At 54.4% G+C, this 22,148-nt stretch overlaps 1 protein-coding gene across 4 annotated transcripts in view; it reads right to left on the reverse strand.

Moving 5' to 3' along the window:
* Positions 1–22,148, reverse strand: part of SYNE3 (spectrin repeat containing nuclear envelope family member 3) — a 93,326-nt gene that overhangs the window by 17,723 nt on the left and 53,455 nt on the right. For all 4 annotated transcript variants that reach the window (XM_046007434.1, XM_046007435.1, XM_046007433.1 and 1 more), the window contains 11 exons: positions 21,856–22,017; positions 19,908–20,255; positions 16,127–16,263; positions 14,819–14,993; positions 8,754–8,936; positions 8,077–8,220; positions 6,784–6,918; positions 3,688–3,849; positions 3,383–3,555; positions 2,841–2,970; positions 1,551–1,709 (listed from right to left, as the gene is read on the reverse strand). In XM_046007434.1, the coding sequence (XP_045863390.1) occupies positions 1,551–1,709; positions 2,841–2,970; positions 3,383–3,555; positions 3,688–3,849; positions 6,784–6,918; positions 8,077–8,220; positions 8,754–8,936; positions 14,819–14,993; positions 16,127–16,263; positions 19,908–20,255; positions 21,856–22,017 (1,908 nt within the window). The remainder of the gene's footprint in view (positions 1–1,550; positions 1,710–2,840; positions 2,971–3,382; positions 3,556–3,687; positions 3,850–6,783; positions 6,919–8,076; positions 8,221–8,753; positions 8,937–14,818; positions 14,994–16,126; positions 16,264–19,907; positions 20,256–21,855; positions 22,018–22,148) is intronic.

Consider the following 22,148-nt stretch of genomic DNA (forward strand, 5'->3'; position numbering starts at 1 on the left):
AGTGGTTATTTCAAGAGAACTGGGTAGAAATTCTAGAACTGGGGAACATAGTATCAAAAGGTAAAGGCATAACAGACATGTGTAAAATGAATGAGACACAGCTAAAGAGAGAATCTGTAAACTGGAAGGTAGGGTAGAAAAAGTCTTCAGAATGCAACAGGAAGAGACCAAAGGATGAACAAGACATAAGAGAAGGGAGGAGACATAGAGCCCCCAGTGAGAAGGAAGACCACGTTTCAGCAGCATCACAGAAGGAGAGGAGAAGGGGAACAAGGCAGTATGTTAAGAGGCAATAAACAGAGGCAGTATGTAAAAGTATCACAGAATTTTCCAGAAAAGACTCTAAACCACAGATTCCAGAATCCAGATGAGTTCCAGGTAAGAAAAATGAAAAGAAAAAAAAAATCCAAACCCTAACATATCACAGTAAAACTGCAGAGAAATAAGGAAAAAGGGAGGTATGGTGGGGCCTGAGGTTGAGCTGACCTCGTGTGATATGCTTAGGGCGTGGGTGTGGTTGGATTCTCTACTGAAAAGTTCTCTTCAAGGGAAGAACAAAGGCAGGTTTATGATGCTGAAGGTCACTCTGGCTGCAGAACTGAGCTGGGACCTGGATGGGGGCCCAACAGGAAGGAAGGAGGCCAGCTGGGAGCCTACCACCATAATCAAGGTCAGAAATGGTAACCACCTAGATTAACACAGTGGTAGCAAGCGGGCACAGAACAAAACACACTCAGGAGGTGGAATCCAGAAGGGCGGGGGGACTGTTTAGACGTGGAAGTGAAGGAGAAAGAAGACTGGTGGTAGAAGGATCGCAAAAATGGCTATGATGCTCCCAACACACCTCCCCCCCGCCCACCATATCCATACCCTTTGTGATATGACCTTGAGTCTTTCCCATCAAAAGGTGGAGACTCTTTTTCCTCCACCTGAATCTGGTTTGGCTTTGTGATTTTCTTTGTGCAACAGAATACAGGGGAAGTCATGTACCAGTTCCTACTCTAGGCCTCAGGAGGGCACCCCCACTTACCCTCTCAGGCAATGGCTCTGCTACTGGAAGCCTGGGCTGCCCACAGGAGGAAAGCAGATGTGTGGTTCATCTCCAGCAGCCTGCCAACCCCCAGTAGAGCCGCCCAGCCGACCGATAACTGACAGCAAATCAGGGAGCCCCGCTGAGACCAGAAGCATTGCCCCAATGGCCTTAGCCTAGACTGCCAACCTTCAGAATCATGAGTTAAATGAAACGGGCTGTCTGAAGCCACAAACCGTCGGAATGGTTTGTTACACAGCAACAGCTAACTGATATCAGAGTTGAGATCAGTAGTGATATTTTCCAAGTTCCCTAGGCTGAAGGAATGAGTGGTTCTTTTAGAGTTCTTCTGAAATACATGAAACCAAAAGTTTAAGAACTGTTACTTATACACAAGTAAAAATGGCTCACAAGCCAAGTGTGTCCTCTCTTTTTTTTTTTTTTTTTTAAGAACTCCCTGGTGGCAAGCACACCATGGGGGGAAACCCTGTAGATGGAGGGTCTTTCTGTGGGAACTAACCCGCAGCTTTGTCTCCCTGGTCCTCAGATCCTTGGCAGTGGCTGCTCTCATGGCAATGATTCTAACCAGCTTGGCATTTTCCTCCTCCAGCCACTGCTCGAAGTCCCTCTGGAGCCGGGAGAAACCTTCAGGGCCGCCTTCGTCCTGGAGCACATTTGCCTGCAGAGCACACAGCGCCATCAAGGCATCAGAGGTGAAACAGCCCATCGGCCCCGAACCCTGGGGGTTTCCGCTGAGGCAGAGGGTGGGGATGAGGATGCACAAAGGGAAGGAGAGAGGCCGGGGCGGGAGGAGGCATGTCCCTCCATTCAATGTGGCCATGTTAGGAGTTTAATTCTGATTCAGCTCCGGGGGTCCCGCGGGGTTGGGGTGGCCCAGGGGTCTGCCTCGACTGGTGCTCAGGGCGCCCTGGGCCTCCCAGGGCTGTGCCACAGGATCTCGTGGGTGCGTGCCTGCAGGGCACTTGAGATCACTGCACTTTCAGCCCTGAGCTGCTGGAGCTACGACAGTAGATCATCGCGGCCACCTGCTGGTGTCCTAGCGGCAGCCGCCACCATTCCTTACCAGGACGGCTGGAACAGTGGTCACCTGTGCACCACACCTGGCCCTCTCCAGGCTCTGCGGCCAGAGGGAATGTCTAAATGCGAGGCCGTGGTCAGTGAGGCCGTGGGTGTGGCCCTCGAGGGCCCCAGGTCCCGGCTCTGCCGGAACCACCTTTCTGCGCGGACCACCTTTCCCACCCCCACCCCCCGACCGGTCACAGCGACCCCCGGCAGGTCATTTGGGAAGGGGCAGTACAAGAATACAGGGGAGAATGAGAGATGGCATTGGTTTCTGAAGAACCAAGAGGGAACGTCTTTTTTTTTTTTTTTTTAAGGAACGTCTTTTTAATGCGTCTCCTTGGCCATGGAGAGAAGGGACAGACAACACAAGGTGGTTAGGTTAGATCTCTCGAACAAAATACAGCTTAGGGCACAAAGAGGGGCCCACCCTGCATGACTGCAGTTTGCAATCGGGGGCCAGCAGGAAGCCCTCAACCCTGCCGGGCTGGTTGGCTATCTTGTGTCTGAGGGGTGAGGACCTGTCCCCACAAGGGATGCCTCTGACCTTCCCTGGGTCCTGGGTCTGGGGTCTCTGGGTCCCTCAGTACTATGGCACAAGCAGCAGGGGCAGGGGCACCCTAGATGGGACCCAGCCGAGTTCTGAGCTGAGCACGTGGCTGAAGACCATCTCCCATCCCTGACGCCGGGCCTGGCCACCCCCCGGGGGAGCCCCATGAGGCAGACGCACCTGACGGCGACGCCTGGAAACAGGATCCACGGGATCGATGAGAAACCCGGCCTTTGGGATGTTGTTGGTAAAAATCATTGTCTTCCCCGAGTCCACTTCCACTCTCTGCAGCTGCCGGTTTCTGATGAGGCTGAGGAGACAAACGGGCCAGTCACCGCGGTGATGCGATGGGGACTCGCCGGGTCACGGAAGTAACAGAACCGGGGCACCGCGGGGCAGGAGCCCATCCTCTGGGTCGCCGATCCTTCGGGTTTGCCGGAACGCTCCCCTGGCACATGCATTTCCAGTTTCCTACTGGAGACCCACGTGACCCTGTCATTAAAGTGCAGGTACCCACAGACGTGGGGGAGGCCCCAGGCAGCACGGGCTGAGGCTCAGCCCCAGGCTGGGACACCGCCCTTGGGACAGACCAGAGCTGCACCTGGCATCGTGCTCGGCGCCCAGCAGAACCCCGGCCTCCTGTTCTCAGGGCACCCCAGAGCTCTCCCCTGCATGGAAAGGGGGTGTTGCCTGAGACCAGTCTCCGAACCGGGGACTCTCACCTCAGCAGGCTTTCCTCCAGCCGCCTCAGGGCCTGCCATGATGCCACCAGCTCCTCCAGCTCCTCCTGGACCACGGCAGCCCCTTCCGGAGACGACTTCTTCATCACCAGCTGGCCGTGCGCTTCGACCAGGGGCAGCTGGGCCTCCTTCTCCGGCAGCTCAGCCAGCAGCCTCTACGGGACACGCGGCCCCGCACAGTGAGAGGTCGGGGCAGGGATCTCCGGTCCCCGCCCGTGGGATCTTTGGCCTCCCAAGCCTGCTTTTTGGGAGGCAAGGGAGGGAACTGGGTAAGCCGTCTGTCTCACCTCGACTTCGACCTCTCGGGATGCGGCGTCCCAGGGGCCCGCATCCTCCCGGTGTGACCGCAGCTTCTGAGAGACCGTGGTGACCCACTGTCGCAGCTCCAACAGCTCGTGGCAGAAGGTGCAGTGCTCCCGCACGCCCTGCTGGCACCTGTCCGTGAGGTCCTGCGGCACAGCCCCGGGGGGCCCAGTGTGGTCTGAGCACCAGAGGGGGCTGGGACCCTGCGCACCCCCCCATCCTACAGCCCCCCCCCAGTAAGACGGCCCCCAGGGCTCCCCACCCAGCAGGAACACGAGAGGCGAGTCCTCCCTTCTGCCCAGGATAGGGAATTTACCCTGGACAGGCCAGCTGTGGTTTAAAGTATCTCTAGTCCGGTATGACTTTCACAGACGGCACCGTGTCCGGACGAGGGTGCGGGCAATCGGGGCTCCCCGCACCACCTGTGTGCACAACCCTCACACACCACTCGGGAGAACCACAGGTCAGTGTCTACTACACCTGAACACAGGCAACCCTGTGCCCCAACCATCTCACCGCGGGTGTAAATGTGACAGACACGAGCATCATCACCGAAAGGCACGCCCACGTGTGATGCTGCTCGTGAGAGCCCCGACGTGGAAGCCAGCCAGGTGCCCAGCAACGGAAGCCCGGGTGCGGATGCGGAGGTAGCCTCAGACGGGGTTATTTTAGAATGAACAGTTTAAGCAAGAGCCTCACGCAACACTGTGAATGAATTTACAGCCAACCTGTGGGCAGCTGGGAGCTGGACACAAAAGATAACGTTCTGTCGGATTCAATTAAAATAACGTCTACAATCGGGCAAACCCAATCCATGCTGTTCCAAGTTGAAAGTCGGGGTAACCCTCAGGTGCCGGGAGTGGTGGGCAGTGACTGTAGGGGGCATGAGGGGCTCTGGGGACCGGGGAGAAGCCACTATTATTCTGTGTCATGATCTGGGTGCTAGCAACGTGGACAGTTTTTAAAAATCCATCCAACACTTAGACGTTTGCTTTTCTAGGAGGATTATATTCTGATAGTTTTTGAAAATGGTCTTTTTCTTGCCCCTCCTCTGGGTCAGCCCCTCTCAGCTCTCTGAGGCTGCGCCTTGTTCTCCATCTTCAGGAAAGGAGGGCGTCTGTCTGTCCTCCTGGTCACCCAACCTGGGCCCCTCTTAGCCCTCCCGCCGGCCCACCGCAGCGCAGTCAGACCCCCCGGTCTCTCTGCGAGCCCTGGCTGAGGCCACCACCGGCCCTGCCCTCCTGCATTCCAGATGCCGGCTGACACCACAGGACGCCAGGCCCGCTAGAGCTGGGGACACAGAGACGCTGCATCCCATCTTCTCACAACAAACCAGCGACCAGAGCCCGAACAGTCACCGAAGACTCCACTTCTCCACAGTGTCTCCACACCCGCCCCTCCCGTCCCCTGTGCACCTTCAGACCCAATGCCTTCAGTGCCCCTTGCCCAGGGGGAGACAGGAGGGTCACCTGGGCTGTGGGGGAAGGACTTATTTGCGCTTAAAAGATTTAAAAAGCCCTGAGTACCCCAGTAATAAAGGGGGGGCACGACTTCTTTGAAGAAGTACATAGACAGCAAATGAAGAAGCATGAGACGATTGGAGAATCTGCGTCCCCCATTGGTAACGGGGCTCAGCTAATGCTGCTTGGATTACCATGATCAAGCAGACTCATCACGTGATGCAGGCATTAGCGCTCAGGCTTGCTGCTTCTCTGGGCTCTGTGGGCTCCCAAGCAGCAGGGACGGTGATTCCTATTTCTCTACGCCCCCCTGCCTCCACCTTGAGACCACTAGCCGCTAATTTATTAAGTGGAGTTAAGTCAGTCACGCAGATCAGTGGGCATCTGCGGGTGGATCCGTGTTTCCTGGAAGCTCACAGGGTGCGGGCGGGGCTTGGTTGCTGTGACAGTGATGCGGCGGGGTGACACCTGCCGATACAGTGAGAGCGACCCGTGTGGCCACCCCGCTGCCCCACGGCCTGCAAGGTTTCCTCGTGCCCTCCCTAAACCCGCAGTGCTGGGAAACGTGCCGATCATGACCCCAGCTCGGACACTTTCCCCAGCTGACGGACCAACACGGAGGTGTCTGGTCCTAATAAACACGCTGATTTTTCCAGGAATGCCTCTACTCCGTCAGCAGATGGAAGACTGTGCTTTGATGGGATTGAAACTTCACCAAATGTTGTTCACATTTTCGGAGAATCTCGTTAAGTAGAGGCGTTGGGGGCGGGCACGCCTTCCTGGGACCACCTTCCGCACTTACATGCCAAAAGCATTTGATTCCAACTACTGCTGTTTCTCTTTCGTATCACAGGAAAGGCATGACATGCCCTTCTTACATTGTGTGGGTCACTTAAACTCTCTATGAATTTCGGGATGACACAGGACGTTGGGAACATTTGATGTTAAAATAGGCTGGGCGTCCCGTAGCGCGGAGAAGCTGCCTTAGACTGTTTTCTTGAGGAATGGCTGCCTGAGAGAATCCCACAATCCCCGGGGAACATGTGGCCAAGGCAGACCCGGGCCCCCATCTGAATCAGTCACTGAAACTTGTCCTCAGGCCAGTTTTGAAGAAGCCTGCGCCCCACCCCCTCCATTCCCAGGGCTCCAGGGGCCTGCAGAAGGGTGCGGACCCGACAGAGCCCAGGGCGGCCACTAGAGGGCGCTGCAGAGGAAGCCCCGGGCAGCTACAGCGCAACTTTCAACTTGCCCTTAACACAGCCAACGCCCACTGCACCCCCGGGGGCTGCTGTGGGGATCAGAGCAGCCCGTTCTGTTCCTTGGCCTCCTGGCACACCTGGAATTGTATCTGAACTTGCTATTTCGCTGACTCATGGTCCATTCACCCACTAGAATACAATTCCCCGGGGAGCAGGGCCTTTGGCTGGGGGGCTGTGCGGCCTTCCTCCTTGGGGCCCAGAACGCTGCCTGGCACACAGGAGGCGCTCAATAACCATCTGCTGGGTGAATGAGGAAGGGAAGACAGGAAGGGAAAAAGAAACACAGAAAGGTTGGAAGGAATAAAAGGAGAAAAGGCAGAGCAAGACCCCCAGACTGTAGGATCCCGGGAGCCTGGTTTACCTCCAGAGACCTCTGCAGGGCCTGGTAGTCGGTGGAAAGCTGGTCCATTTTGTGCTGGTGGCTGGGGTTCCCCTGGACGAGAGGCCTCAGGGCTTCCATCTGTGCCCCCAGGTCCAGCCCCTCTTCCTGCAGCCCCTGCAGGAAAAGTAGCAAGTGTGGCTGTCCTGTTTGCCTCCTGTCATGGGAGCTGATCAGGGTTGGGGGGGGAGGTTCTGAGTGGAGGAGCTCCAGAAGGTCCCGGCATGATGGAGCTCCCCATCCCTGAGGCCGCACCATATGGCCATCTGACAGGTCCCCCTCTCAGAGCTGGTAAGATCTTTAAAAGGAGACAAAAATATCCTGGGGCAGGGCGCCTGGGTGGCTCAGTCTGTTAATCATCTGCCTTCAGCTCAGTCAAGATCCCAGGGTCCTGAGATCGAGCCCTGCATTGCGATCTCTGCTCAGCACAGAGTCTGCTTCTCCCTCTCCCTCTGCCTGCCACTCCCCCTTCTTAGGCTCTTTCTGTCAAGTTTAAAAAAAAAAATTCTGGGACACCAGCCTGGAAGGCCTCTCTGGGGAGCAAACTCCCATGTGAATTCTTACTTGATGACCACTTCTCCTGGACAAGAATCACAGCCCAACCTGAGTTTCAAAGCCCCCAAATGCACCATTTTTTTTTTTAAAGATTTTATTTATTTGACAGAGAGAGATCACAAGTAGGCAGAGAGGCAAGCAGAGAGAGTGAGAGGGAAGCAGGCTCCCTGCCGAGCAGAGAGCCCGATGCGGGACTCGATCCCAGGACCCTGAGATCATGACCTGAGCCGAAGGCAGTGGCCTAAACCACTGAGCCCTGTCTTCCTAAGAACCCTCTCAACAGAAGTATGAGCTCTGCAGGAGTTTTAAAAGGATCCTTGTATCACGTGCATTTAAAATCTTGTCAGCTCCTTATCAAGCCGATAATTATCTACCTGCAGCCTGTACCCAGCCTGCAGGTGTTTTAAAACATTTTCACTTTCAAAATGCAATTACTTAACTGAAGGCCTCTGAACTCATTAGGAAGCCTTAGCAAAGCAATTTAAGGAAAACTGAATACCCACAGTAGACTTTGGAATCACAGAGTAAACACCACTTGGCTGGGCTCGGGAATCAGCAGTCTGCGGGTACTAAAGGTCTTGCGGAGGCCAAATAAATCAGCAGAAATTGAGACGAAAGGTCCGAGCTCAGGTGAGAGGCTCCGTGGCAGCTGGAGGGGAGCTGCTTCTGGGCGCAGCCAAGCCCCTGGGCAGGGCCACTCGGGCCCCACCGAGCCCTCACCTGCAACCTTGAGAGCTGGGCCTGTTTCCGAGGAAGGTCCTGCTGAAACCCATTCTCGGCTTGGACCCTGTCTCGGAGGTCCGAGAGCTTCTTCTGGAGCGGCTTAAAAGCAGCCCCAAAATCTTTGTGCTGGGCCAGCAAACTCTGCAGAGACATGTAACAGGCAGCACGGAAATTAAAGTTCCTCACACGCACCTTGCACAACCTGCCCCTCACACCCCCAAGGCTCTTTCTGCAGCCTTCTCCTGGCCGCCTCATACCCACTCAGGCACCACCCCCTCCAGGAAGCCTTCCTGGAGCCCTTGTGGGGGTTGGAAGCCCTCCCTGGAATCACTGTGGGGGATTCTCACATGCCAGCTGTTCCGCTCTCTAGTACAGAAATCTCCTTTTGACACTCCTGTCCGCACCCCCCCCCCAGAACGGGGAAGCCAGTTCTGTGTGACAGCAGTGTAGACAGGGGTTTGGGGGGCAGAGGAGGGGATGGTAGGTGCCCAGGACACCAGTTAGAAGGCTCGCTCGTTCATCACATCCGGTGTACAGATAAAGAGCTGAGGCCAGGGGGACAAAGGGAGAGGGCAGGCCACTGGCAGCCGGTGGTGCCGCTGAGGCAGGAAGTCAGGCTGCCCCCCTCCCTCTCCAGATGGACTGATGCCCAATGGGTGGCCCGGGACACCCACCTGCATCTTGCTTTTCCTCTGCAGAAGGCTGTTGTGTAGCAGGTCCCTGTCCCGCACAGAGCTTGCCACCTGCTCCAGGAGGGCCTCGGCTCTGTCCGGGCCGAAGATGCTCCTCAGCAGGTCTTTCTTCAGCTGCAGCCCCGTCAGCTGCTCCTTCAAGCGGGAGCTCTCGGCCAGCGCCGCCTACGGCAGACAAGGCATCCAGTAACCCCAGGGGGTGGCAGGACAGGTCCACACTGGGAGGGTGTCCCGCTGCCCCCTGGCTCCATAGGACGTGCGCCTTTTGTGCCGGGAGCGGAGGGGATGGCAGAACATGTTGGGGAGGCCCTGAATTTCAGGGTCACCGCAATCCGCTCTGACCGCCCCCAACTTCCATCTAATCACCAAAACCTGGGTGAGAAGTCTACCTCCTCTCCAGCCATCCCCACTGCCACAGTCCAGTGGTCCTTTCCTCAATGACCATCCCCCACCCCACCATCGCTGACAGCAATAGGCCTACCCCCCGGGCGCTGTTTAGGACATTCTGAAAGTCTAGGGGCCTCGGGGAGCGTGGTCGGTGGGAATTCAGGATAGCCCCCCCCCCCCCCCAGGTGACCGCTGTGTGGAATCGTGATGTGTGAGAGCTCGCCAGGTGAGGGAGGGCCTAAAGCAGACTCAGGTGATGAGTAGCTAGCTCCCACGCAGCCGCGGCCGGACGCAGCACAGCCCAGGTCCCACCTCCTCCAGGAAGCCTGCCCTGACCACATCCCCCCAGCCTGTGCTCCCTCCTCCCGCCCCAAAGCCCTGGGCTGAGCCTCAGGTTCCTGCTGATTAATTTGCTGTTTGGGGTAAGCACCTCTTGGGACTCGGAGGGCCCCCAGGGGTCTTGTCGTTAGCTGGCAGAGTCCTTCCATTTTATACCTGTGACATTACTGAGATACTGAGCTAGTCACAGAGCTGGGAAGGAAGAACAAAGACCCCCCCCCCCCCCCCCCCAGGTAAGTAACTCTAATCCAAGGCAGGAAGTGATCACTTCCCTGAAAGTTTCAGTAGAGCCCTCTGGGTGTTGGAGGCAGAGCTGAACACTCTTAGTTGGGGAAATCCAAGAAGGCTCCCAGAGGAGGCAGTTTTTCTAACAGCCCCGGGAGGGCAGAGAGAGTCGCTGGAGGAAGGACAGCGTAAACACGGCCGACACAGCTGAACTGGTGTAACCTTCCCACGAGGGCCTGAGGTTGGTGATTGGCCACAGAGAGGTCAAGCCTCTTTAGGGAGAGGGTGACTTACACTCCCTTTTCAGCAAACCTGGACACCATACCACAGGGGTTACAAATTCAGGCTGGGGAGTCGCCATTGTGAGTGTGAATTCTGTACTAACTGGGAGGCCTTGGGTAGCTCCCAGACTCAGTTTCCTCATCTGTAAAATAGGCGTAGTCACACCCAACTCACGGGGCTGGATGAGGCTGACACGAGGGGAGACCTAGCCAGCATTTAACACGGTGCACAGCCCACAGCGGGCACACAGTAGCACACGGCCCTTCTCAGCTGGGGTCAATACACCAGCTCTTCCGGAATGAGCTGCGTCCCCCGCCGAAAAACAGAAGTCGTGGTGGCCGCCATCCCCAACTACCTCCGAATGTTGCTTTATTTGGAGATAGGGTCTTTACTGAGGTAACCACGTTGAAACGAGGTCATTAGGGGGACCCTCATTCAAGGTGACCTGTGCATTACTAAAAGGGGAAATCTGGACCCAGATACACATGCACAGACGGAAGAGAAGGGGAGAAGCTGTCCACGTGACCCTAGAGGCCGAGACTGGAAGGATGGGTCTCCAGGCCAGCGACACCAACAACCACCAGCAAACACCAGGTGCTAGAAGCAGCAGGCAAGGCTTCTCTCCTGGAGGCTTCAGAGACAGCATGACCCCCTGGGCAGCCCGATGATCATGGCCTTGCTGTCTCCAGAACCATGAGAAAATGAGGTTCCACTGCTCTAATACACCGAGTTTGGGGACTTGTTACAATTACCCCCGGAAACAAGTATTTCAGCCATGTCCAATGTTGGGGCCTGGTGTCTTGGTTCCAGAAGAACTTTGTGGGTCCATAGACTACTCGGGCTCAGTGTAGGAACTGAGCCAAGAAATATAGGGCTGGCAGCCTGAACCTGGTCCGTGAAACTCGTGCTTCCTGGGAAAGGCTGGTGAGCGTAATCCAAGACATGATCGCAGCCAGCAAACAGCATTTAAACATGGACAAACCACAGTCCTGCCCGATTTTCCAATACACTGCTCTACGAAACTCCTGGCCTGGGGGTCCTGAGTCACATTCTAGAAAGATAGTACCTCACCCTCTGGTCTGGCATAGGTCCTGATTAGCTTTCTGCCCCAGTGAGATGGACAGGATAGAAACACAACTGGGATCCAGTGGGAAAAGCACGTGCCGCTGAATCAAAGCCAGCCCTGACGCTCAGTTGCTATGTGACCTTGAGTAAGAGCTTTCCCCTCTCTGGGACACAGTTTCCTTAACAGTCAAAGGATAATAATTTAATTGTCCTGCTTGCTTCACAAACATCTTCCCAGGACCCAATGTAATGGCAGGAATAAGAACATAAGAGGCTAGAATCCACCATTCTAGCCTCAGCTCTGCCTCTCGAGTGATCTTGAAATTGAGTGTCTCTGCCTGACCTTGAACAAACACCCTAACTTCTCTCTGGCTCTGGTCCCTCAACAGGAACATGAGGAAAACGATGGAAATGAAGACCAAAATCTGTACATGGATATTCAACATATACAAATGATGACAAGGAAAACTGGAAGCAACCTAAATATTGTAAGAAAAGAAAAGCATATTATGCAGCCATTTAAAGTGATGACTTTTGGGGAACATTTTATCTTTTTTCCTTAAAATTTGTTCAGTTGAAGTATAATAGACCTATAACATATCAATTTCAGATGCACAATATAGTGATTCAGTATTTGTGTACACTATGAAAATGATCACCACACGAAATCTAGCACCATCTGTCACCATAGAAAGTTATGACTATTTTTTCTTTATGACAATGAGAGCTTTTTTTTTAAGATTTTATTTATTTATTTGGCAGACAGAGATCACAGTAGGCAGAGACGCAGGCAGAGAGAGGAAGAGAAGCAGGTTCCCTACTGAGCAGAGAGCCCGAAGCGGGGCTCGATCCCAGGACTCTGGGATCATGACCTGAGCAGAAGGCAGAGGCTTTAACCCGCTGAGCCACCCAGGCACCCAAACAATGAGAGCTTTTAAGATTTACTCTTTTGGCAACTTTCACTATGCACTATAATACTGACTATAGTCACCATGCTGGACCTAACAGCCCATGACTTATTTATTCCGTAACTGCGAGTTTGTACCCCTTGACCCCCTTCACCCATTTTGCCTACTCCCGACACCCCGCCCCATTGGCCACCACCATTCTGTTCTCTATATCTACAAGTTTTTTTTTTTTTTTGTTTTTTTTTTTTTTTGCGATTCCACATAGAGATGGGATCATGTGGTATTTGTCTCTCTTGGCTTGACTTGTTTCATTTAGTATAATGCCCCAAGATCCATCCATGTTACTTTCAGTGGCAAGATTTCATTCTTTTTTATGGCTGAGTAGCATTCCATTATGTATGCTCACACCTATCTATCATATCTGCTTTCATCCATTCACCCATCAGGGGACCCTTCAGTTGTTTTCAGGCCTTGGCTATTGTAAATAATGATGTCACGAACATGGAGATGCAGCTATCTTTTCAAAGTAGTATTTTTGTTTCCTTTAGATAAATACCCGGAAGAGGAATTGCTGAATCACAGGGTAATTCTATTTTCAATTTTTTGAGGAACTTTCATACTGTTTTCCACCATGGCTGTGCCAACTTGTACTCCCATTGACAGTGCTCAAGGGTTCCCTTTCCTCGACATCCTCATTGATGCTTGTTATCTCTTGTCATCGGATGCTAGCCATTCTGAGAGGTGCTATCTCACTGTGGTTGTGAGATGCATTGCCCAGATGATGGGCGATGTTGAGCACTTTTTCATAAGCCTGTTGGCCATCTGGTTGTTTTCTTTGGAAAAATGCCATTCAGACCCTCTGCCCAGTTTCTGCTGAAAAATTTGCCCATAGTTCATGAAGTTTCCCTTATCCGTAACATATTATTTTTCTCTTGCTGTTTTTAAGATTCTTTCTTTAAAGTTTTGACACTCTAATTATGATGGGTGTCCCTGAACCATTTTAAATGATGCCAAGAAAAAGCTCAGATGGGCCAACTACAAATATCAGAATACACAACTATATAACATGATCCCAAATACACAAAAATTGTCATGAATTATTTAAGGCTTCTGTCTAATGGTGACCATATAGCATAGAAATGGCTAGACAGATTTTCAACAGATATAAAGCGTATTATTTGGGATTGTCTGACCTAAAATTGATTTTTCCAACACATGTAAGATCCTCAGGCCTCCTCCAGGTGAATTTTATGTGTGTTGAAGGGCCCCTAGAAATACCAGGTTGGATAGAAAATGTGATGTTGTGTCCCTCCACGTGTTAAGAGTGGTCCTAGGGTGCATGGGATTGTGGACGCTTTCTGCTTCCTTTTTCACAAATTTTCACATCTCCAAGCAGGCATGACTTTCATAACCAGAATGAAAATGAATATAAAGTGAGGCTTATATCTGACATTCTTTTGCGTCTCCTCCCACTCAGTGTGTCTTAGAATCCCCGGACCTAGTATTTTATGGACTAAAATGCTTGAAAGTATTTCATGGACTTCAGAGCTCCACCGGGTACCATCGGGCAGCACTGATGGGCTAATCAGAGCTGCCATGTTGATGGGCATTTGTAGTAGACGCTGAGGTCTGCTCGCCCAACACTCATCCCTCCTTCTTGCTCACCCAACAACCAGCATTGTGTCCGGATGGCAACGTGCCCGGTTATGGGTGCTGAAATAAGTTTCTAGGGTCAAGATGGGTCTGCCTCCACCCTGGATGCCAAGGTAACAAAGTGAAACTTCCAGATAAGTTCTGATTCCCCGTAAACGCTCAGCTTGACCAGAAACACAGTGTATCTAGCCTGCAATCCCCAACCATCAAGCCAACTCTCGGCCTTCTCAACCCAAACAAGGCTGACCGTTATCCAGTCAGAGGTTTTCTGTCTTTTCCTTGTTCTTCTTTATCCTATTAAACCTTCCCGCTGTCTGCCCCATTTTGCAGTTCTCCAAAAGGAGGCTGTCCGCTTCATGAAGTGTTAAATAAAGTTGGTTTGTCTCCTCTAAATTGTCTTCTTTAATCACGTTTGACACCAAACAGTCTGTTTGGTATAAACCAGTCCTGGCAATCCCACCGTTCTCAACCAGTGATTGGCCCAGGGAAAGTCATGTGACCTGGCAACCGAGCTGTAAGGAATCCCCTGGGGCTTTTGGGAAGGAAGGTTTGCCTCCCTGTTCAAAATGAATAGAGAAAGCCTTTTTGCCCCCATGCTGTTCCTTCCTGAACAAGATGTTGTTCACGGGAAGATGCAAGCTTGCCGTGGTGGCAGCCATCTTGGGGCCGTGAAGGGAGATGCAGCTTCGAGCTAGAAAGAGCCTGGGTCCCAGAAGATACTGTTGATCTGTCAAGCCAGTCCTGAACCACCTGAAAGTCTCTGGGTTTTAAGCTACCGTTAGTCAGAATTTCTGTCACTTGTCACATGCCTCCTAACTGATACCCACGCAGTGAAGGTAATCGTCTCACATGGCCTCCCTCAAAATTGCTCGTGCTTCCCCCAGAGGTCTGTCTGCAGGAGGATCCTGGATGGAAGGGGTGTGGGAGGGTCAGTACAAAGTCCTATGGTCACACCAGCTACCAGACTTTGCCTTCTACCCAAGAATTGAGGATGACCTTTGTCGCTGATGACATTTCCTGTGTCTACTTAGAACTTGCCAGGCAGGGGTGCGATGAACTTTGTCCAGATTCCTGGAGCACCCAGGAACACGCCTTTCACTGGAAGTAGGGCTGTGGTGTCGCACCTGGTGGGTGTGGCCTCCCCCTGCCCCCCAGCTCTGGTCAGCCCTCCTGGCAGGATCTGCTTACCTCAATCTGGGGCAGGAAGGTGTGAATGGACGGCAGGTCTGGCAGGCTGGCGGTGACGTCCAGGAGCCTCTGGGCCAGGGCCCTCCACAGCTGCAGATTCTGTAGGGGCCGCTGGAAACACTGCCACAGCTCCAGCCCCGTGGCATTGTGAAGTTTGGCGCTCTGCCCCTTCAGGCTGCAAGGGCCACAGAGGGGAGACACGGAGAGAGGAGAGAGTGGAGTCAGCCCATAACTGAGGCCTCTACTGGGACTCCCAGGGAGCGCAGCGCACGCTGTTCCCGCAGCCTGCTGGGTGTGGCTATGGGGCCTCGGGGGTCTATCCGTCTGGATTAACGGGCGCTGGAAGGAAGCCAGTTCTCAGACAGACCTGCAGCCCAGCCTCACCACCTGAGAACCCCAAGCCTTGAAGAGGAACCATGGAGCCCCTGACCTGGTCCAGCCCACCCCCAGGCACCTCGCAGAAGCTAAAGCAAAGTCCCTTCCTGAGTGAGAGACCATCATCCTGGGCCCCAATAATTTCTAGAAATAATCTCTCAACTGTGACATCTAGTCTCAGAGAGCCAGCACACAAAACCTCAGCAGAAGCTGGAGGGGAGTCCCTCGGCTAGCCGTGCAGAGGAAGTCCACGGCCCTGCTGTGGCCTGAGCTTCCCGCAGGGGATCGGGGCCCCTGCTCCGAGGTGTAGATGCACAGCAAGTGGGGAGCCCCCCCGAGTTCATTCAGGAGCCTGTGTGTCAGGCAGAGGGAGGCGAGGTGCTGTGGATACGTGGACGGTGTGCTGTGTTCACAACTGCTCCGAGGCTCAAGGAGCGGAAAGAGCTACTGGCTGCAAACTGGCACTGTGCTCGGCTCCAGTGCAGGGCGCGCTCCGATCTGCTGGTCTTTGCCGAGCCAGAACACTGGAGCCCCGGCTCTGCCTGAGCCCACGGGCCGAGGGGGAGGTAGAGGCTGGTCTGAAGACAGGCTCGGATGCTGAGTCAGCACCGACCACAGGCAGGGGGATGGTGTTTGTCTACCGAAAAGCCCTCCCTTTGGGCCGTGACTTGGTGGACACCTCCCCAGGGCAAAGCTACAGGGAGACCGGATGGAAATCAGTGAATGAGCCACGCCTCCTGGCACAAAGCCAAGTCCAGTCCTTCTGGGAGCAAAATCCCAGGGATTGAGGGGCACCAGAATTATGTTAGAGTTACCAGACTGTAAGAAAAAGCAAGCAGGCTTCCCGGCGATGGCCTTCGATGCAGTCAGAAGCCTCCCTTGCGCATGGGGTTCAAGGCGCACCCCGAGTCCCGCCTCCCTCGGTGTGGATACCTCTGGAACTCCTGGAGGGCCGCGACCACGCTGTCGGAGAGCAGCTGCGGCTCACAGGAGAGGGCGATGAGCTCCTTCAGCTGGGTCTGCAGCTGGGCCACCCGGGGCTCTTCGGCCGCGAGGGCCATCCGCGTCGCCTGCGGCACACAGACCAGACCAGAGGGACGTGGGAGAGTCAGCGACGGGGGACGAGCACGGCAGGTGGGAGACGCCCGTCACCCAGGGCAGGGACTGGGGTCTCCAGAAGCTCAGCCTTTGCTCTCCTGCTCTGGGCCCTGACCTTGGCATTGGCTCTCACCAAGCTGGTTTTTGTCTCTATCATCACGGACCTCAGTGTTGTCGTGAGGACCCGCACCTAACAACACCAATAACGAACACCTTAGGAACACCGCACCCGCCGAGTGCTCTGGGTGTCCCATTCACTGAAGCTGGGCAAAGGCCCTGGGAAGTAATTCTCTGGGTCCCCACCGAACAGCCAAGGGAAGCTCTGGCTAAGAGTTTTCTGCTGGTCGTGGGGCCAGTAAGCCGTGGACCTGACGTGGGAGCTGGGCCCCTCCGGCTCTGAGGCTCTGCAGCATTAGAGGAAAACAACAGTCTGCAGTGCTTTGTGAATCTGGTTCGTTATCGGCAGACTGAGGCTACGTCCCCTGAGCACTCCGGAACCTCTCCACTCCCGGGACTGCGTTCTGACAGCAGACACAGCCCTTTCCTGCTGTCCTGCCGAGTGTGGAGTTTGACCTTGACCTTGATGCTTGGGGGGGGGGGGCGTGCTCAGCAGGAGGTGAGATGGGGTAGTGGAAAGTGCTGGGCTTTGGCGTGGCACAGGCTGTCCGGGAAACCCCCTCAGCCCCTTCCTAGCTGGGCAACCTCGGCTGTTCCCTCACTGCTAAAATGGGGCCACCCCCTTGACCAGGCACTGGGTACAGAGCAGGAGCCTAGTCGTGCCGCTCCCCAGCTGCCCCACACGCAACCCTGAGCCTTGGGCCAGATCGTTCACTCGCAGGGACCAGCGGCAGCTCCAGGCAGCCTCAGTCTTGGGTGAGCCACAAGTGAACCGGGACCCGCCGGGAGCGCAAGGGAGCGAGCTCAGCTGGAGGGATGGGAGGCAGCAGCCAGGGGCAGGAGGGAACGCTGTGCAGGCAGCAGGCTGTGGAATCGGCCGGGGCAGCCTTACTCATGCTCCAAATTATTCTTGTCTGTGGTCAGTTATGAAGTAAATGTAATGAAATCTGTGCGTGTTTTCATAGAAAAGGAAGACACAGCTGGTGTGTGTGTACTTGCAGTTTCCCAGCCAGTCACGAGGAAGCCCCGCCCATCAGCTCCTCGGAAGGCCGGCCAGCCTGTGGACCAGAGAGCCTTGGCCAACGCCGGGCAGGGGTCTGCAGCGAGGAGCAGAACCGTGGGCTGCCTTGGGAGAAAGGCCCGTCCAGACCCCATGACGGTCAAGAGTCAATGTGGGGCCAAGCAGGTCAAGGAATGTCAAGTGACCAGGGACCGACCAACAAGGAGCCAAGGTGGAAGGCTGCCGCCCCACATGCTGGCCTGGCTCAGCCATGCTCCTCATTAGACAGAGCTGCCTTCCTTGTGAAATAAGGGGGCCGGGGGGCTCTTCCAGCCCTGTTGTGCCCTTTCTGCACCCATGAGGAGGGCACCTTTAGTGGCTGGATTGTTGGGATGCCCACCAGGGAGGCCGTGTGAAGCAGCTGCGGTCAAGGCTGGGTTAGACACTAAACCGCTCTGACTTCAACCTCAGCCGCTAAAAGTCTCCCTGAAATGTGGACGAATGGTCCCGCTCGGTCCTCCTGGGGATGCCGCAGACCACTCCCAGCCCCTGTTCTCCATGGGGATGGTTCTTGGGACTGCCAGCAGAGACATCAGGAGATCCCAGCCCATCTGAGCTCCAATGTCCTCGTTCCTGGTCCTTGCCTCTCACTATGCTAATTTCCTAAAACCGGGAGTTGATGGTTAGAAGCCTGTGCTCTGGAGTCCGACTGTCTAGGTTCACGTTCAAATCCCTGCCTCCACCTGCAGAAGGCATAACCACGGGCCAGAATTCAACTCCTGAATGCCTCGGTTTCCCCATTTATAAAAGGGGATCATGGCAGTGCCCCCCGCAGAAGTCTGTCCGGCACTCAGCACGCCGGGTAAGCAATGACTACATCGCATCGGTTTGAAGATGAGCACATCGCCCTTTCACCTGGGGCCTGACACCACCTGCTTCTCTGAAGTTCGCCTGTCTCTCAGGAGAGGGAACAGTCCACATTTCCTTCTTAGTGCAAGGTGTAGCAAGCGGCCTTTAACTTTTGCGTGCTCTGCCGGGCCACGGGGGCTCCCGGCCAAACCCGGTGGGTTCCGTGGGCCTCGTGGCAGGCCTCCCCCTGCCCGCCCCAACTCCGATGGCTGGCTTGGAGCAGGTCAGGTGTGTGTGCCTGCTCCTTCCTACAGAACACAGATTAGTGCAAACAGCAGCTGTGTGAGTGCTCACTCAAGAACAGAAGTGTTGAGTCATAAATTCCAAACTTCCTTTTTTCATTGATTTCGGTGAGTCACGACTTGATTGTAATTGAGAAGACATTGGAACCAGGTAGGGCAGAGAGTTCATAGGGAAGTGGTCAGGCTCCTGCCTCGGGACAGGCTTCCTGATGCGCAGCTGGGCGCAGGCAAGGAGCCGTCATGATGGGACAGTGGCAGGGCTTTCTAGGGCTTTCCTCCCGAGCTGATCCTCCTTGAGCACTGGCTTTGGCAGGTGAACGCTAAACATTTTTTTAAGTTTTCACCTGGTCATTTCTGTTCTGCATACAACTGAGGGTTAAAGCACTTCTCCCAAGACCACGCCAGTAGCAAGAAGAGAATGCAGGCTCAGCGGTCTGACCTGAAAGCCGGCGCCCTTGACCCCTGCACTCGCCACCTCCACCTGGGCCGGGCAGAGGGTTCTAAAGAGGAAGGGGTTCCCTCTGGGCAGAGCTGCTCACCGCAGTGGAAGCCGGTCTGCTACGAGGCTCGGCGAGCCCGAAGGCCTATGTGCCTTGTTTCTACCCACACAAAAATGTGTCTGAATATGGGCGAGAGGAAGAGAAACAAACAGAGCGACAGTGCAGACTGGAGGTGGGATGTGGGCAGCTTTTCTGTTAGACGTTTCCCGTCGCGGCACTAGCAGGGAGCCGACCCGGTGAGTGAGTGAAGACAGGAGCGGCGGAGGGTGGGAATCCTTTAAAAATCTCTCTGGGCGGAAGTCAGACCCGCTGAGTGTGCACACGGGCGGGAGGAAGGCGGATGCACTCTGACTGCGTACTCTTGTCTGGGTGGGAAGCCAGCCCACCCTCCCAGGATGGGCACTGTCTGCGGGGTCTCCCCAGAACCCCAGCATCTCTACACGGACGTACGCTCCCTCTGACCTAACTCTCCCTGCTCCGGGCTCAGGAGGTCCATCCCACATCTCATCACTGGGCAAGGGAATGGCAAACTTAAAGCCAATCCACCTCTGGTCTTATTTACCCTCTGGGTCATCGTGTGATCCTGGGCAGGTCGGGGCTGGAGAGGTGAAATCTCTCTGGGCCTCAGTTTCCTCATCTGGAAAATGGGTACGAACCCCCAACTTGTGTATTAACACACAGGGAATCCAGGTTCGCGAAGGTCCAGGGAAATCAGAGTGAGTGTGCTTAAGGCTTAGCTTGATTCTCCCCCCTTAGGTAAGGGAGCTCCACGTGGTGATACCCCAAGGTGATGCCCCGAGGCACACACGGCCCCCAGATGGTCCATATCTTAGCCAAATTCTGCTTACCGAGTAGCGTCTCCAGCGGGCCACCAGGTCGTCCTCGGTTCCCCCCTTCGCTGTGGGCTCCAGGCCCTCCTCAGCCAGCCTCTGGAGGTCCTTCCGGAACTCTCCCAGCTCGGCCTCCAGCCGCTGCCGCTGCTGCTCACAGGCTCCCATGGACCTGAGCAGGCCCTGCAGCCGGCCCTCCTCCTCCTCACATAGGACTCGAAGCTTCTCCAGAACCCTGCGCATGTCCTCCAGCTCCTCGGTGATCCTGTCTGCACCCAGAGGGGACGTGTTCTGGATGACGCCCGCAGCCTGCTCCTCCAGCCGCCTCAAGGACGTCTCACCCCTCGGAAACTCATCGGCGATGTCCTGCGGGGGGCAGGGGGCAGGCGGAGAAACACATGAGGGGGGAGAGAGAGAATCTGCCCCATAGGGAATGTCACGTTAAACGCCCATCCCTAGACTCCCAGGTTAGGGTCCAGGGCGCCTTTCCAAGGAGTGCGCTGTCTGCCTTAATGGGGTTGACTCGCAATGCGATGATAGGGTTCCCTTCCCTTGCCTTTTATACCCATTTGTTAAGTCTAGGAGAAAATCTCTGTTGGGTGTTTCTGTCTTTAACCCTCTCTGGTGTATGTTGATCTTCGTTCTTAATGAGGACAGAGGCAGCCTCAGAAGTAGGGGGGCAAACAGAGCCTAGTGACCTGTTTGGTTTCATTATATTCATTTGCATGGTTATCTACTAATTATGAGCGAGGGCTGGCCTTCCATTCATGACAATGACCTCCATTTTCCCTTCAAATACAATGTTCATTCACTTTTAATGAAAAACACATTTATAGAAACACCTTTCAATCTATTTTGTTTGAAAGTGCCTTCCAAATATGGTACTGTTTTTCGAAGTGTCACTACGTGGGGTCAAGTATACAGATCTTAAGCATGACTGTTCAGGTGGTTTGGAGAAACACTCATGCCCTTGTGGTCCACACTGTTGCCAAAATTTCTAATATCCCCAAAGCTTCTAGAACTTCACGTATCTGAAGTCACAGACTCTATCAGCTTTGGAAACTGGCTTCTTTCAGTAAAATACCCTCCAGATTCTTCCATGTTGTATATAGGAGTACCTCTTTTTTAAAATTATGATATATATATATATATATATATATATATATATATATATATCTTCTGTTCCACAACATCTAATACTCTGCTGACTAAAATCTGACTCTGTTCTCAGTTTGGGACTATTACAAATAAGGTCTGGCAAATATTCTCATACTAGTCATGTAAGATTTTTTTGGAGTCATTGCTCATTTTTTTTTTATTTTAAAGAGTCACCTTAAGTACAAATATGAAATAAATGGTACAGGTGTTGGATATCTGTGGCAAAACTTACATGATCCTTGAATTTCTGACAGTGATCCAACACTCCATTTACAGAGGACGTGAGAAGCTCATTCAAGGTCACGGCCATTCAGGAAGGCCAGAACAGACCAAGTCTCTCACCACCAGAGGCCTGATGCCTATGCCAGGGTTCCTTACTATGGCATTCTGACACCTGCAGGGGGGGTCACTCCCTTGTGGGGGCTGCAGTGTGTATCACAAGATGTATCACAGCATCTCTGGCCTCCACCCTCCAGACCAGCAGCATCTCTACCCCCAGCCCTAAGCACCATCTCCAGACATCGCTGGGATGTCCCCTATTTGAGACCCACTGGTCCAGAGACCACGTTGCCCTGGCCTCGGGTTTCCAAATGCCCTGCTGGCTCAGAGATTTCCAGAAAGCAGCTGAGTTCCCACACATATTCTATTAGCGTCCATGCTCCTCCCCATGTGGGGGTCTGCATGCCCTGGGTTTTGTATCTCCTGTGGCCCCTAGGGCGTCCTATTAAAGACACGGCAACCCAGACAGAACCCCTGTACTGGAGCATTTCCTCCGTGGCCCCTCCGATGGAGACACAGCCCAGTTTACCTGCAGCATGGAGAGCCGGTGCTGGGTGGACAGTTTGCAGCTGCGTCCCACACAGCTGCTCACCTTATCCATCACTGCCTTCAGCCACAGCTGGAACTCGTCCACATCTGCCTGGAAACGCTCATGCTCCCGGGTCATCTGCTCCAGCAGATCCACTCTGTCCTGCGGGAGGGGAGGACAGTCACCCCCTACGAAGATCCCCTGGGCAGGCTGCCCGTGGTCTTCAAGGCCTGCCTGCCTGCTTCTGTGTGTGTGTGTGTGTGTTTAGACGGTGTGAGATACGGCAGCCAGCC

This window comes from Meles meles, chromosome 6 (assembly GCF_922984935.1).
Source record: "Meles meles chromosome 6, mMelMel3.1 paternal haplotype, whole genome shotgun sequence".
Taxonomy (NCBI): Eukaryota; Metazoa; Chordata; class Mammalia; order Carnivora; family Mustelidae; genus Meles; species Meles meles.